General features: G+C 49.2%; 1 protein-coding gene across 3 annotated transcripts; it reads right to left on the minus strand.

Annotated features, from left to right (window-relative positions):
- Nucleotides 1–279: 279 nt before the first annotated feature.
- Nucleotides 280–13,993, minus strand: CPSF4 (cleavage and polyadenylation specific factor 4; the record flags this gene model as incomplete). Of its 3 annotated transcripts, none has more annotated exon segments than XM_014588467.2 (7): nucleotides 280–513; nucleotides 4,599–4,691; nucleotides 6,340–6,412; nucleotides 8,102–8,195; nucleotides 8,583–8,678; nucleotides 10,654–10,806; nucleotides 13,943–13,993. In XM_014588467.2, coding segments are annotated over 7 exon segments (629 nt in total), but the record flags the coding sequence as incomplete, so codon positions are not given.
- Nucleotides 13,994–15,929: the final 1,936 nt, after the last annotated feature.

The raw sequence follows: 15,929 nt of genomic DNA on the forward strand, positions 1-15,929 counted from the left end.
CTTTGGGATTCAGCAGGACACGAGGAAGCAAGGATGACCTAGTCACCAGCTTGGAATGATCCGCCAGCCCTTTGGGTCACTAGGAACTGGTGTTTAACGAGGCCCCGATGGGAATGACCACCTTCCTCAGAGCTCCACAGCATAAGCCTTAGCCCAGCAACTTCCTCCCCTCCCTAGACAGCAGGTGTGCAGGGAGTCCCAGAAAGGAGGCACTGATGCCTAGACAAAAACATGATGTCAACTGAGGGAGCCAACCAGAAGACTGTCCTTAGGAAAAGTTACAGCAAAATGATAGGAAACTAACAGATGCAGCCCCTTGAACGATGAAGCCCAGCATTTTTGCTTCCCAGCTTGAGCCGTAGTTGCACCACTGCACTGAGCAGTGGAATGCACATGCCCAACAGCAGGGCCCCTCCAGCTGCTCTGAGCTCGCTCCAGCTGCTGTCACTGTCCACTGAGAAAGGCCAAGTGCCCTTTGGTACATCTGTTGGCATAGTGTCCTTTTTCACCACACTGGGAACAGCAGGAAAGGAAGAGGAAAAAAAAAAAACAAGTTTTCAATCACAGTTTTCAATTAAAGAGCCACCCACCAAATACCAGATTGGGGACAGTAGTACAAATGTTTTTTTAAGCACAAGGAACAGGGATCTCAGGAAAGAAGGTATAGGGACTGTGGCACTAACTCAGGCAGAAGGGAGAGCAGGATGGCAGGGGACAACCTGACAGCAACATTGAGCTTCAGGTCTACACCTCCCCTGTGTCAGACATGGAGCCTGCAGGGTAAGGAGAAGCCCATTGAACCAGAGCTCTCCCACCTGTGTGGGGCTGACCAAGCGCCTCTGCATGGCAGGCTAATCACTTACCTCTGAGCCAAGGTCTAGGGCTCCCTGGCAGGAGATAAGGGAGGCAGCAATGTGAGAGAAGCCACCAGGCTCCTCCCCCAACTCTGGAGCCACTGCTGTGGACACTGAGGGTGGGCAGCACTTAAGTTCTCCCTCCTGGCATTTGCACATGTGTCTAAGCTACCCATGGTTTGCTCACAAGATCAGAGAAGGGGCAATGGTTAGACTTGGGTGAGTGAAGCCAGTAGTCACCTCTGACAAATCTAGCCTTGACCCTGACTTTTCTTGCCCCTGATTATCCAGGCCCTTTGGTAGCTTCTCTTCATTCTTGTGACTCCTCAAGAAGTAGAAGAGAATTACAAGTGGCCTGGAGCACTGAACAAAGTGTTAGGAGGCACCTAAGGGGTGCTGGGTCTGCTAACTGACTCCCTCCCAGGCCTGCTTCCTCTGCAGGCAGTGAGGGGCTCTACTTGATCATTACGTTCTTGCCTATACCCCAGTCTGTCTCAAGTAGACCGAGAGCTCAGGCAGCCGTCAGCCAGCCCTGGTGCTGGGGTAACGACCAGAGAAAGGCACTACACGCCCCAGTCACAACACTACACATCCACTGGCCTCCAAATCCAGGATTCCTACGAGGAGTCGTCACAGTGGGAGGTGCCCATGGTGTAAGGTTGCTACACCACTCCAGGCCTTTCTGAAGTTTTGAGAGAGGAGAGCTTGCTTCACAGAGGAAACCTTGCAGAACAGTCCTGGAGAGGGCAAGATGACAGCTAAGCTACCTTAGGACACTGAAGTTGCCCTAGCACTCTTGAGAAGTGATGTCCAAGCCGTCTGTTCTGCGTGGGGCATGTCTCCACATAAGCCTTACCCCTCACTTTCTCCACAGCATCTACTTCTGCTCTCACATTTTAGGACTCAAGCCAGAAATGTCTCTAGGCTTTTCTTGAATTCAGAAGTACTTTTCCCTTGAACATCTTAGTCATCTGCCCCTCCTTCCCTCCAGAAAGCAAACTCCTGGTAAAGAGCAGCAGCTGTCTCTGGATCCTCACTACTACTGGCACAGAGCAGGAGCCTAGCGAATACCTGACAGCCAGCTTTTCTGCAGGGCAAGGCCTATGAAGATTTTAAGTATATATCCTGTGACTCAACCTTCCTCTTGGATGCTAATGACATCATCAGGCAGGAGGCACAAATGTCTAGGTGTCAGATTCAGCACTGTGATTAGCAGCCGAAGCTATAATAACTCTACCAACAGTGAGCTGGTAAAATAAGTTGTGGATGTTATGCAGCACCGAAAAAGATGAGATTTCTACAAACTGACGTGGAATGAGCCATGAGATACTGTAAAGAGGAAAAAGATTATAGAAGGTCACGCACACTAGGGTCCTATTTCCATTAAAATATATAGTATTTGGGCTTATGTGAATAAAAGTTTGGAACAGCAGTTCACCAACTGTGGCCCAGGAGTCCCTGGCGGGTACTAAAACCAAGAGGTGTGAGACTAGAACATGCTGAATAAAGTGGCTGTTTTAGAAGAGTATGATATCAAGGGACAGTACCTTTATACCCTAAAATCTTTTGTCATCTTAAGTTTTGCAAAAAGCATGCAATTTTGCATTTTATGTCTAATAGTCCCCAATTGTTAAGTCTTTATGGGTCTATTCTGTTGCTGGCTGCTTCTGCTGATTTACTCAGTGTGCTCGTATAGTGTGTGACCTTTAAGTATTGGCGCAGTCTTCGAAACTCTTAACTGTGGGATCTGTGTGTGGCTGGAGTTAAAGATGTATTACTCAAAGAGCACTTGGTATGGCTCCCCCCAGGTGCTGGGACACACCCAATCTGGGACAATTTTAGATTAGAAAACTCTGTAACTTTTTAGTCCTCAGCAAAGATGTAAACAAAGGCCCAGAATCACCTAAGGGCCTGCTAATGACTGCTGGCTCCCAAGTGATTTCCCCCCACTTTCACCCAAGGCCAAGAATGAGAAAGGCAAGGGTTCTGTTTTGTTTTTAGTTTTGTTATAGGGTGCATGTACTTGCGAGAGAGTGAGAGAGAGAAAGAGAAAGTGAGAAATCACCTCCCAGGGGAATGGCCATACCATAATCCCTCTCTAGTCTCCTCAAGATTTTGGACAGGGAACCAGCAGTTAGCGTAATGGCTATGTCGCTGGACTCCCATGTAGTCGACTGTGGTTCGCGTCCCAGATCCGGTGGCTTAAACTCACGCCGGGCGCATGTGCGTGTGTGCCCAAGATCCCGAGAGGAGAATGGAGGAGAAGGAATTGCGGCGTGACCATCCCCCCTGGGGGGTGATTTCTCGCTTTCTGTCTCTATGTCTCTGTCTGTCTGGCGAGTGCACGCGCCCTATAGCGAAAATCTCTCTGCCACCCCCCAAAAAAAGATTTTGGACACACACACATGCACATGTGCCTGGTATGGTTTTCAGGCCGCTAGGTCTGGGATTTGACAGTGCAGTAGGCCATGAAGGATTAGCACCTTAATCTCCAAGCCATCTGCTGGGCTGGAAAAGCAAGTTGGTTTTGTTTATTTGTTTGTTTGTTTTAAAAGAGGTTTATGCCCTAGGGCATGCGTGGTCACAGGGGGTAGAGAGAGGGACAGACAGTGAGAAGAGAGAAATCACCTCCCCCGCCGCCAGGGGATGGCCACACCGCTATCCTTTATCCATTCTCCTCCCAGGATCTTGGGCACGCGTGCACACGTGCCGGTGGGATTTTGAAGCCACTGAGTCTGGGACTCGAACTATGATCAACCATGTGGCAGTCCAGCAATGTAACCACTTAGTCCTCTGCTGGTCCCAGAAAGGCAAATTTTTGAGGTTTATGCTCCCTTAAAGACCATTTCTCTGGGGACCAGCAGTTAGCGTAATGGCTATGTTGCTGGACTCCCATGTCATCGACCGCGATTCGCGTCCCAGACCTGGTGGCTTAAAACTCACTGGGCGCGTGTGTGTGCGTGCCTGCCCAAGATCCTGAGAGGAGAATGGAGGAGAAGGGATTGCGGCGTGACCATCCCCCCTGGGGGGTGATTTCTCGCTTTCTGTCTCTGTCTCTCTCTGTCTTGTCTGGTGCTCTATAGCGAAAACCTCTCCAAAAAAAACAACAAAAAAACTCACGCCAGGCGCTTGTGCGTGCGTGCCCAAGATCCCGAGAGGAGAATGGAGGAGGAGAGATTGCCGCATGGCCATCCCCACTGGGGGATGATTTCTCGCTTCCTGTCTGTCTCTGTCTGTCTGTCTGGCGAGCGCATGTGCCCTATAGCAAAAACCCCTTAAAAAACAAACAAAACAACAACAAAAACCAAAAAACCATTCCTCTGAGTGTCTCATTTTGTGTATGGGGTTGGGTAGGTGTTCTAATTCAGATCCTCCCTGAGGGCCCAAAACTCAATCCTAATTTTCCTGGGTGTGCTTACATAGCTGAGATGCTTTTAGAGCAACCAGAGGCTTAAGGATCACTATTCCCTGGGTTCTTCCATTTTCTTCCTGGCGTCTTGTAGCTTTCCATCACTTTCTTGCAAGTGCAATTCATTCAGCATGTTTTTACTATGGTTACCTTGCCTTGATGTGTGTGGTAAGACGATGGTCTTTTAGCCCACCACAATGGCCCACCTTTACTCTTACAATCAACAAAAACAAAGATGTTTTCATTTTTCAAAACTTAATGACACATCTGGGGACTAGGGAATGGCCACTAACTGGAGAGAAGACCCTGCCCTGTCCCCCAGCCCTGGGACTTACCTTGTAACAAGTGACCTGCTCCAGCGGCCGAGGTCCCCGGTTGCCTGCACTGCTGTTTTGACTCTGCATGACCCCGATGACCTGCGGGACTCTCTGCTGATTGGGAGAAGAGTTCTGACTCGTTAACTGGATCAAGGAGGACGACCTTTGTAATGGCGGATTGTTACTTTGCTGGAAAGAGTTACACAACACGGTTTTACTGCGGAAAACACGTGCACGCAGACTACCAATGGGGACAGGAAAAAAGAGAGCGGGATTGCTCCCGCGTGCCCAGCAGGGAGAAGGGCTTCCGCAATAGCCCTGCTCAGGAGAGTGGGCGAAAGAGAAACATCTGGTGGTGATGTCAGGAGCTGCTGCCCGAAAAACACCATGCAGACACACAAAAACGAAAAATAAAGTAGAAAACAAAACATCAGAGAGACAAAAGGAGGTCTCCAGGGCAGTGGGGCGAGGGCATGATCAGGCCTTACTTTTGTTTCTGAGGTTCTAGCTTCAGGTCAGGATGAACGCTTGGTTCAGCCAGATGTTTAGCAGCCTACACGGCGAGCAACAGTCACAGAAAAACAGTTGGAGCCTGACATACTGACCTGAGGTCTAGGGACTGAGAGGGCCCTCCTCTAGGGAGTCACGCAATAAAGAGGGGAATGGGGGCTCCTGAGGTGGGAGACTTGACAGCAAGGCCAACTCTCAACCAAGTGAGTTCCTGGCTCTGGCCCCTGTAAATGCAGGACCAGAGCTAGAAAACCCAAGTAATAGTGGCTGCACCAAAACCCAGGAATTCTCAGCTTTCTCAATGAAGATTCAGTCTGATTGGCACCACCACTTTCCAGGGTGGGGTGAGCAGAGCTGGCAAAGCGCGGCCACATCTCTCCCTCACTACCTAGCCTCCAGCACTGAGGAGGACCAGGTAGAGTTGTGGCAATGGGCTCAGAGCCCAACGAAATAAGAGTTAGGCTTCAGGACCAGTGGCCCTATTAGCGACCCTGCCTAGTACGTGGGCTAGTCCCTCCTCTGCCTAATCATCCATACCCATCATTAAGCCCAGATTGCCCTTAGTGTTGGGGGCTGCTACAGACACTCGTTTGTCTTAGGCATTCTCCTCTCCCTTCATGCTTGAGGGGACTGACCAACTACTTGGTTGGGGAGTCCCTTGCTAGAAAGCTGGAGCCAGCTAGTCCTTTAGTCTTGCTCTCAACCCTCTTCCTAGCCTTCATTTTGGAGGGTGAGCCCCCATAGGAGCAGTATTGGCTCTGCCAGAGAGCCAGTCAGTCTTGCTTCTATTTCCATACCTGTTCCTTAGGCTGGCCGTTCCCACTAGGAGTCCGTTTCCCTGACTATAAGAGCAGCAGCGCCCAGGCTGTACTGTGGCTCCTAAGATGATGTTGCTGAGCTGCTGCCTCTTCCCACCAGGCAGCCCCACCTTGTGATGGTCCACCCACCAATTGAACACTTTCTGCTCTCCTGTTCTTGGCGCTGCTGTGCTGAGGTTCTAGGGTTCTCCAGGCAAGGGGAGAGAAGCCAAGTGGGAATTTAGCTCTGGAGACATCTTCATCTCTAGAGATGCAAACTACTTTGAAACTGAGGGGATGGACTCCCCTTCCTGCCCCTTTCCCTCCCCTCACAAGGTCCCCAGGTAGCTAGAGGGCAGGCTACACACCAGGGTGAGCATATAGTTTTCTCTGCAGGATAGGCATTGCCAGGGCTGGGGGAAACAGACCAAGGGACAGCTGGGGTATGGTACCTTTGCTGGAGGCTGTGTCTGCTGCGGCAGTGGGGGTTGCTCAGTGGTTCCCATTGGCAGTTCAAATCGAGGGCTGGTCACCCAGCAGCCAGAGAAGACAAGAATAAGAGAAGAACAAGGGTGAGGGAGAAGAAAGGTCAGACTGTGTTAGGAAAATCATACCAAGCCTCTAATCAAGCACAAAGCAACCTGAACCACAGGGACATGGCATCATGGGGCTGGCACTCAGCAACACCTGTGGGAGCCCCACCCTGCCCACACAGAGCTATGAGGCATTGGGCAAGTGCTGCTCAGAGAAAATGAAGGGAACTGCTGTACTGGTAGCAGCAGAAGGCATGTGTCTGCTGGGCAGGAGGGCCTGTGTGCATGGAAGCCCCTTCTCTGCAGGGTCTATCTCAAGTGTGAGTACCTTATCTGATAAGGCACAGAGTCACTCAAAGACCCTCCTCCATCCACTTCAGCATGAATCTATGAACCACTTGCAGGCTCTTGGGCTCTCTAGAGAATGAGATCAACTGGTAGCCTGCAGCAAAGTAGAGGCCAGGTTCCCAACGAACCAGGAGACTGTGTACCTGTTGCAGGGTTGGCAGGCTGGGAGGAAGGCAGGCTCTCCTGTAGGTCCAGTGCCACCCCAGGCAGAAGTCTGGTCCCACAACCACCCAAAGAGACATAGGTGCACTGGGCTCCTGAGGACAAGGCATTAGACCCACTGGCAAGAACAATCTGGCTAGAGCCCATAGACCAGCCTTTAGCCAGGTACCACCGCCTATCACCACATGACCCTGGCCAGTGACTGTGCTCTGAGCCCCAATATTGTCATGTGTGAAACAGGGACAGTCTCTCTTTTTTTTGGAGAGGTTTTTGCTATAGGGTGTGTGTGCTCACCAGACAGACAGAGAGACAGAAAGTGAGAAATCACCCCCCAGGGGGGATGGCCATGCTGCAATCTCTTCTCCGTTCTCCTCTCGGGATTTTGGGCACGCACGCACACGCGCCCAGCGTGAGTTTAAGCCACCGGGTCTGGGACTCGAACCGCGGTCGACTACATGGGAGTCCAGCGACATAGCTATTACACACTAACTGCTGGTCCCAGGGACAGTCTCTTTTTCATATCTGTCAGAGTTATATGAGCTACTGTATATGGCACCCCGAGCTCAGGACTTCCACATAGAAGGCCTTTAAACATCAGGATCTAGGACCAGCAGTTGGTATAATGGCTATGTTGCTGAACTCCCATGTAGTTGACTGCATTTTGAGTCCCGGTCCCAGTGGCTTAGACTCATACCGGGCGCATGTGCGTGTGTGCCCAGGATCCTGAGAGGAGAATGGAGGAGAAGGGATTTCGGTATGACCATCCCTTAGGGAGGTGATTTCTCACTTTCTGTCTCTCTGTCTTTCTGGCGAGCACACATGCACCATAGCAAAAACCTCTAGAAAAACAAAAGAAAAAAAAAATCAGATCCTTTCCTTTAGTGCCGAGGTTCCTAACTTGAGGTCCTTAAACTCCCTAAATGATATGCAAGGCCATGTGTGTGTGAGTTTTGTTGAAGCACAGGACCAACAGATAATCCATGACCCAAGGAAGAAGGCTAAATGCTGGTTGAAGCAGAGCTGCCTCTGTGCTCAGGAAGCAGCAATGGTTCTCCCTCCACCTCCACTTTGTCCCTAGGCCCTGGTGATGACACCATTCAGTGACCACAGCCCAGAAGGACCAGAAAAGGTACAGAGGAAGCCGGTGTAGGGGATGGGGCTGGCTACTCACTGCATGAATTTACATGAGGGCCCTTCCGGGCAGAATCCCACGAGGTAATTTACACAGATGACTCTCCGTGTGTGCCGGTGCCTGCACAGGGGACCTGCAAGCCAAGTGTCCGAGTCACTCAGACATCCCCTCAACCAGTCAGGGCCCTCCCCAGAATGCCTGCCCTGCCCAGGGAGCGAGAGCAGGGCTTTGAATGCTGGCTTTGCCTCTTACTCACAGGGGACAGTTGACAGGACTCAAACTCTTATTACTGGTCAAAATGCACACAAAAATGCACATAAGGCCACCCACATGGCATCCTGGGGAGGCTCAAAGCATATCAGGAGTGTGAAAAAGCCTCACTGGTCTCAGAAGGTTAGATTTTGTTGGGAGAAGCAGGACATGTAGGAACAGGTAGGGGTGATTATCGCAGATGGATCAGCTGACAGCCTTGAAGGTACATGGGCAGAAGAGTGAGGCCTAGCTTCACCCCAGCACCTACCATGTTTGCAGAAGCCGCGGTCGTACCATGGACAGTCCTTGATCTTGGACTCAGGGTCGATGTGTAGGAAGGGGCACTCCTTGTTGCTGCACTCTCCTGCAGGGAAACCCAGACATGTGGCCACCTGGGCCAGTGCCAGGAGAGCTTCTTCCAAGGAAGAAGGATGCAGGTGGTTGTGGTGTCCTGCCTTGGCCTACAGGCTGAGTTCCAGGGCAGCATGTCTCTGGCCTCAGTTTCCTGACCTGAGCAGTGAGGCTGTGGCGTTCCTTCCCTTGCATGCACCAGTGTGGCTAGAAGGGTCAATGACAACATGGGCAGGGCCTGGCATGGGGTACACACTCCTCAAAGTCACTGTTCTGTCACTTACCCAGAATGGGGGCATCCCAGGCAGTGTGGGGGCACCGAGATACACAAACATACCCACTGTTCTGTTCTCTCATATTCACACCCTCTGATCCAAACCCAGAGGAAATGCAAGCTGTTCTCCCCAACCCATAGAGTTCAGACCTCCAACCAAAGCCCCATGGACTCTCTGCTGCTCCAAGACCAATCCTCTGCCATGAATGCTCCCTTCTTGGCCTTCAGGAATCTTCTAAGAGGCCTTTCCTGACTTCTCGGCCTATGGCAGATTCCATCATGTGATGTAACCACTGTTTATTTCTTTCAGAGCATATTCATGATTAAGTTTCCTCTTTTCCTTGGAGCTTAAGTCGAAAGATCCACAGGGCAAGGGCAGGGTCTGTCCTCTTCAGCACTGTCCCTCCAGTGCCTAGAATGGGGACACACAATATATGTCTATGCACAGGTGACAGAAGCTGCAGGTAGGGCAGGCTCTGCAGGGAAGGGCAGGCAGAAGGGGTATCATGGAGCCACAGGGGTGTTCCGAGCCCAGGGCTGTCAGCAGGGAAGGAAGGAACTCTAGGCCAGCTTCCTGAGATGTCCTTGATAGCTTCCCTAAGAGACTACCCAGGAAGGCTGGCTCCTGCCTATGTGTCCAGATGGGAGGTTGCTGCTCATTCCAGGGCTGCTGTCAGCAAGGAACTAGGGGAAACTTGTAGGAGTTAGGGGAGGGAGGATGAGGCAGATTGGATGGAGCTTGAGGAGGGAGAGAGCTGGGAAGTCTGATTTCTATTTCTATTGCCTGTTTGACTTCTGTTTTTGCTGTCTCAACAAAAAAAAATCACAGCTATTATTAATAAGTCAGCAGGCCAAGCCTGTTGGGATGCTGAAATAATTAATGTCTTCTCTGATGAGTGCTTTGAAAGCGTGATGAATGCCCAGCACCCCTCGACTCACCACAAAGACTCCAGCAGGCTACCAGCCTCCTGCCCAGCCTGGGGCCGGCAGTCCTGGGCCCAGAGGTGGCCCTTGTGCTGACCAACAGAGCTCCTTCCTGGGAAACATCAAAGAGCAGACCAGAGCAGAGAACTGAGGACTAACTCTGCCAGGGAACACAACAGCTCTGCTGAGCTCTGCGTTTGCCCCACCACCTCCATCCACTCCCAGCTTCTCCATGCAGCCCACTCAGGACAGCTTAGGCCATGTGCACTCTGAGCAGGGCTCACACAATCTCTGTTTCAAGGTGAAGAGTAGAGCTCCTTAGTACCAGATGACAGTTCCCCAGACCCATTCTTCTGAGGAGCTGTGTAGGATGGGTGAACTACTATCCAGGATCATACTCCCAGAGAGGAGGAACCAACTCAGGCCCAGAGGGCACTCAGTGACACCAGAAGAAGTGGACTTCAGAGAGAAGGTGGACATGAGCGGAAACAAGTCTCCAGTCAGCTGCACGACTGTTTCCCCATGGGACCTTGTTTCTGAGTCTCAACGTCCCAAAGTATTTGAAGTGTTCTACACTGAAGCACTACAAAGGCAGAAAGAGCTCTCAGAGAATAACCACGACTTCCCCACCCAAGAGCCACTGGGGGTTGCCAAGCATTGCCTGAGCTTCTCCTGGGAAGCCAGAAGGCTGGGAAAAGGCAGGCAGAGATGCTGGGGGTGCTTAGTAGCTGGACCAGACCCCTCTGGGTCTGGTTCTCCATGGAGGCTCACAGGGTTCCATGTGCCTTACCAAACTTGGAGTAGAAGTAGCACTCGGGCATCTTAGTCATGTCATACTCGTGCAGGAACTCGCACTGGTCCCCTTTCTTGCACAGTCCCCGAAGCCAGTGTTTGCACACGACTGTCTTCTCACCACTGATGTGGCGGAATGGGCACATGCCCCCTGCCGAGGAAGATGGGGTGGGTGTGAGGAGAGATGCAGTCCTGAGTCTGGGGACTGGGCCTGGGGGAGCAGAGGCACCTCCTCTTCACACCTCCCTGAACAATGGGATGTGAGGCAGTATACTGGCAAACATTTTAAATTTTAGTAGTTACATATTTGACTTAAAGGTGTTTTGGGAAAACATAACTAAGCCATCAAATCATGATTTCAGGTATTACTGTAAGATGGAAGCATAACAAACTCAGGGGAGGGAGCTGAGTTTATTTCTTACTATAATCAAAACATAGTTCCAATAATACACAGACATGGGAAAATTGTAGGAGTGGGAAAAGAAAGACTGATGGTTCGAAAACTCTAACAGATAAAGACACCAGCAGAAGTTGAGACCCCAGAAAGGCTCTGTCACCCAGTTAAAAATGCCCACTTAAGGACCAGATGGCAGCACAGCAGTAAAACACAACGCACTGTGAGGCAATCCTACACAGGAAGGTTCCTGGTTTATGTCAGGAGACCTCCCGAGTACAGGTGCCCACGGTCTGGGGTTGGCTGAAGACTATGGTTGGATTATGGCACTGAGACCCTGCTGAGGGTACTTGCTCTCTTGCTCTCAGAATAAATAAACTAAAAAAAAATAAAAAATAAAAAGAGTGCCCCCTTTGTCTCCAAGAACTATGATTAAATTCAGAATTAAAGACTAGTAATGTATAAAAGTCGGGGAGATGTGCCTTTATTAACAGGACCTGAGAGATCATCTACCCATATGGGGCAGAGTCACCCTCTAGGAACGTCAGACTCTTTTTTTAAAAAAAGAACTAGTTAGTTAAATAAATAAATATACTTATTTATTTATAATAAAAAAAAATCCCACAGCATTAATTGCCAACTAGTAATAACATAAGGGTAATCAAAACAATATGAACAAATTTTTAGAACTATACTCTCCATGAAGGGAACAAACTATTGTCTTCTCAGCAAGTTCTCACTTTACCATTTCTACTTGGAGACACTTTGTAGCAGTTACAGTATCTCTTTTTAACATGATCTGACCCAGTTGTTAATTCTTGACTTTGTTTCAGAATGAATCTCCTCCGCATCATCTAATACAAGGTTCATACACTCATCCAAACCAATGATACAGCCTTCTATCCCCATATTTACTTGCCCATAGAGCCACACCTGAATCCGGGATCTATTCTGTAAGTATCTGAAGATGAGGTTGATGGGCTACACCATCACCTTCTGCACTTTCTGGCCCTGGCCTCGGTACACGATGGTGGAATCTCACAAAGCTAATTTTATTTATTACTGGGTCGTTAAAAAGTCACAATGTGGGACCAGCAGTTAGTGTAATGGCTATGTCGCTGGACTCCCACGTGGTCGACCGCGGTTCGCGTCTCGGACCCGGTGGCTTAAATCTCACGCTGGGTGCGTGTGCCTGCGTGCCCAAGATCCCAAGAGGAGAATGGAAGAGAAGGGATTGTGGTGTGGCCATTCCCCCTGGGGGGTGATTTTTTGCTTTCTGTCTCTCTGTCTCTCTCTGTCTGGTGAGCGCACATGCCCTATAGCAAAAACCTCTCAAAAAAAAAAAAATAAATAAAAAAGTCATAGAAAAGTGTTTTTCTATGCAAAAGTGCATCATGACGTTCCTGACAACCCAATATTATTATTATTCTCTCTCTTTTTTAAAGTTTTGCTGTAAGGCATGTATACTTACCAGAGGGAGACAGAGAAAGGGAAGGTGAGAAAGCAAGTCGCCAGGTCTGGGATTCAAACCATGGTTGGTTATGTGGGAGTCCAGCACCTTAACCACTATGCCACCTGCAAGTCCCAGACTTCTAACTAATGGCCTGGAAGGACCACTGGGAAGGCCCAACCTGAATGAGGCTGTTAACGGGGAAACATCTCAACCAGTGCTGTCTCGCAGAACTTTCTGCAATGATGGAAATGCTCTACATCTCTACTGTTCTATGCAGCAGTCACTAGCCAAATGTGGCTTACTGACCACTTTAAATATTACTTCTGTGGCTGAGGAACTGCATTTCAAATGTTATTTAATTTTAATTAATTTAAGTTCAAATAACCACATGTGGCTGGTGGCTATTGTAATAGTTAACACAGAGACAGTCACAGTGCCATGTTAAGGATGGCTGTGCTAACAGAAAGTGGCTGGGCAGACGGCAGAATTCATGAACTGAGACACGGGAATGGGACCAGAAACCAGTGGAGAAATGATGTTCTGACCAGACATTGTGATGTCGACCTGCCTGATCTGTCTGGAAGTCTATTGTTTGTGAATGATGCATTACAGAACAGAACTCACCAAAATCATCCTTTAAAACCCCTACAGGGAAAAAAAGTTTCCCAAACCTATACATAGATACATTATGTAAGATTCTGCCCTGCAGTGCTTCTTATGAATTAGCAGATAGTCTGGCTCATGCAGCCAGATTATCATGGGGTCATTTTTTTCTTTTCTTTTTAAAGGGGGGGGGGGCAGCATGCATTCAAGCACATGGGAAGGAAGGAGGGAAGAAAAGAGGGAGAAAGAGACAAGAGAAACATTTTTGACAGGATCTTACAAAGTCAAGATCCTCCTGCCCCAGCCTCCCAGCCAGTTAGGACTACAGGCACACACTGTTGCTCCCGGCCTGCTAGGCTGAGCTGGGACAGAACCTGGGCCCCAACTACCGCACAGCAGCACCCTTCTACTTGCACCATCATGGCTGGGCCATACTGGAGTGTCTTTTGAGGAAAGGCCACAGAAGACAATGGGCCTGCATAGACTGTAGAATCAGAAAGGCCCGGCTTCTGATACCAGGCTCAGCCATGCATAACTCTGTGACCTTGAGAAAGCACCTGAATGCTGTTGGCCTCTGACCATTTCACAGGTCAGCTTGTGGACATGGGGAAAAGAAAGGTGACAAGGCAGCTTCAGAGACAACTTCAGTCCTGCATTTTAAGTTTCAGGCAGAACGCCCCTTCAGGTTCCTAGCCTATCAAAACTGTAGCTTCATTGAGGGACACCTATCTTCAGAAAGCAATGCAAGTCACAGACCTGGTAGCCTACAAGTCTACTAGGGGACAAGGTGGTAGGAGGGCACCCAAGGAGGCATATCAAGAGCCAAGGATTTCTTACCTTTGCCACAGGCGGCTTTCAAAAAGAATTCGCAGACAGCAGCCCCCGACTCTGTAGACAGGAGAGAAAAGGAGAGGCATCAGACAAAGCTAGGTGCAACTGTGACTGGTGACATCTAACAGTGGGAGGGAACCCTAATGGCCTTTGATCTATGCTCAGGGTACAGCAAATAGTGACAAAAAATACATGGCAACCAAGTAAGGGAAAAGCTGCTTAATTCATTGATTCCCTGTAAAATGAGACATAGATATTGAGAACAGATGTTATTTAGTGATCTCTGGGAGCCTCCAGTAAGCACAATGCTTCTAAGGAGTTAAAAGTAGGTGGGAGGGGGAGCAGCAGGTGGCATTGTGGTTAAAGGTGCTAGATTCACACATGGCCGACCATGGGCCAAGTCCCAGACTTGGTGGCTTGCTCTCTCACTTTCTCTCTCTCTCTCTCTGTCTGGTCAAATTAAAAAATAATAACACATGGAATTAAATAATTTTTTTTTTTTTTGGAGAGGTTTTTGCTATAGGGTGCGTGCACTCGCCAGACAGACAGAGAAACAGAAAGCAAGAAATCACCCCCCCAGGGGGGATGGCCACACCACAATCCCTTCTCCTCTATTCTCCTCTTGGGATCTTGGGCACGCTCGCACACGCGCCCGGCGTGAGTTTAAGCCACCGGGTCTGGGACTCAAACCGCGGTTGACTACATGGGAGTCCAGCGACATAACCATTATGCTAACTGCTAGTCCCAATAAATAATTTTTGAAAAAAAAAAAAGAAAAAAGTAGGCAAGGGAAAAAGGATAGAGCACAAGTTCACAGAAATATATTATCCCCAGCTCAGACTTCTCAGGAGGGCTAATTCACGGGTACCTTTAACATAAGGCAGAAGGAAGGAATGCTATCATGGGAAGTACAAAAAAGTGAACAAAATCTCTGAAGAGGGGCAGACTCCAGAAACAAGGCAAGAGACTCGAGTCCAAAAGGAGGGTATGAGTGAAGACACAGAAGCAGGACTGCTCTCAACATGGAACATCCACATACAATCATTAAAGAGTAGTCTTTCATTCCCACAGATGGTGGATGGTGAGTTGTGGTGAAGGCAAAGATCCCAGAGACAGAGTGTGGTAGAAATCAATAGGCTCCAGGAGGCCAGCTGTTCTGGTAATCCAACAATGGCCTCTGAATCCCCCTGACATGCCTCCTGCTAACTCGCATGAGATTCCTTGGTTTCTCAGAAGCAGGAAGATTTTGCTAGGACAAAGTTAAGATTTTAGAACACAGGGGTGTATAGGAAGTCATAGGGATGTCACCCTGTATGCGTTTCAAAAAGTCTTATATTAAAAAACGTACTGGAAGGACCAGCAGGTGGCATGGTGGTTAAGATGCTGGACACGACCACGTGGCTGATCATGGTTTGAGTCCTGGACGTGGTGTCTTGCTTTCTCACTTTCCCACTCTCTTTCTCTCTCTCTGTTCAAATTGAAATAAATGAGTAAATTAAATTAGTAAAAACAAAAAAATACAAAAACCTTTAAAAAAAAATGTACTGGGAGGCCAACAGGTAGCATGGAGGTTAAGGCACTGGATCCCACATAGCCAACTTTGCGGTTTAAGTCCCAGACCCAGTGGCTTGAAAATCACCCTGGGTATGTGTGCCCAAAATCTTGAGGAGAGTGGAGAAAGGATTGTGACACAGCCATCCATATGGGGTGTTGAGGGGTGATTTGTGATTTTCCCACTTTCTCTGATGAGCACAGATGTTCTGTAGCAAAAAAAAGAACTGGGTGAGCTCTGTGGTCTGGTGGTTAAGGCAGTCAGATCCCATATAGGTGACTGTGTGGTTTGAGTCCTGGACCTAGCAGCTTGAGAAATGCACCAGATGCACGTGCATGTGCATGTATATCCAAAATCCAGAAAGGAAAAATGGAGGGATCAGCAGTTGGCATAATGGCTATGTTGTTGGACTCCCATGTAGCCGACTGTGGTTTGAGTCCC

This window comes from Tupaia chinensis, unplaced genomic scaffold (assembly GCF_000334495.1).
Source record: "Tupaia chinensis unplaced genomic scaffold, TupChi_1.0 Scaffold000279_1, whole genome shotgun sequence".
NCBI classification, from domain to species: Eukaryota; Metazoa; Chordata; class Mammalia; order Scandentia; family Tupaiidae; genus Tupaia; species Tupaia belangeri.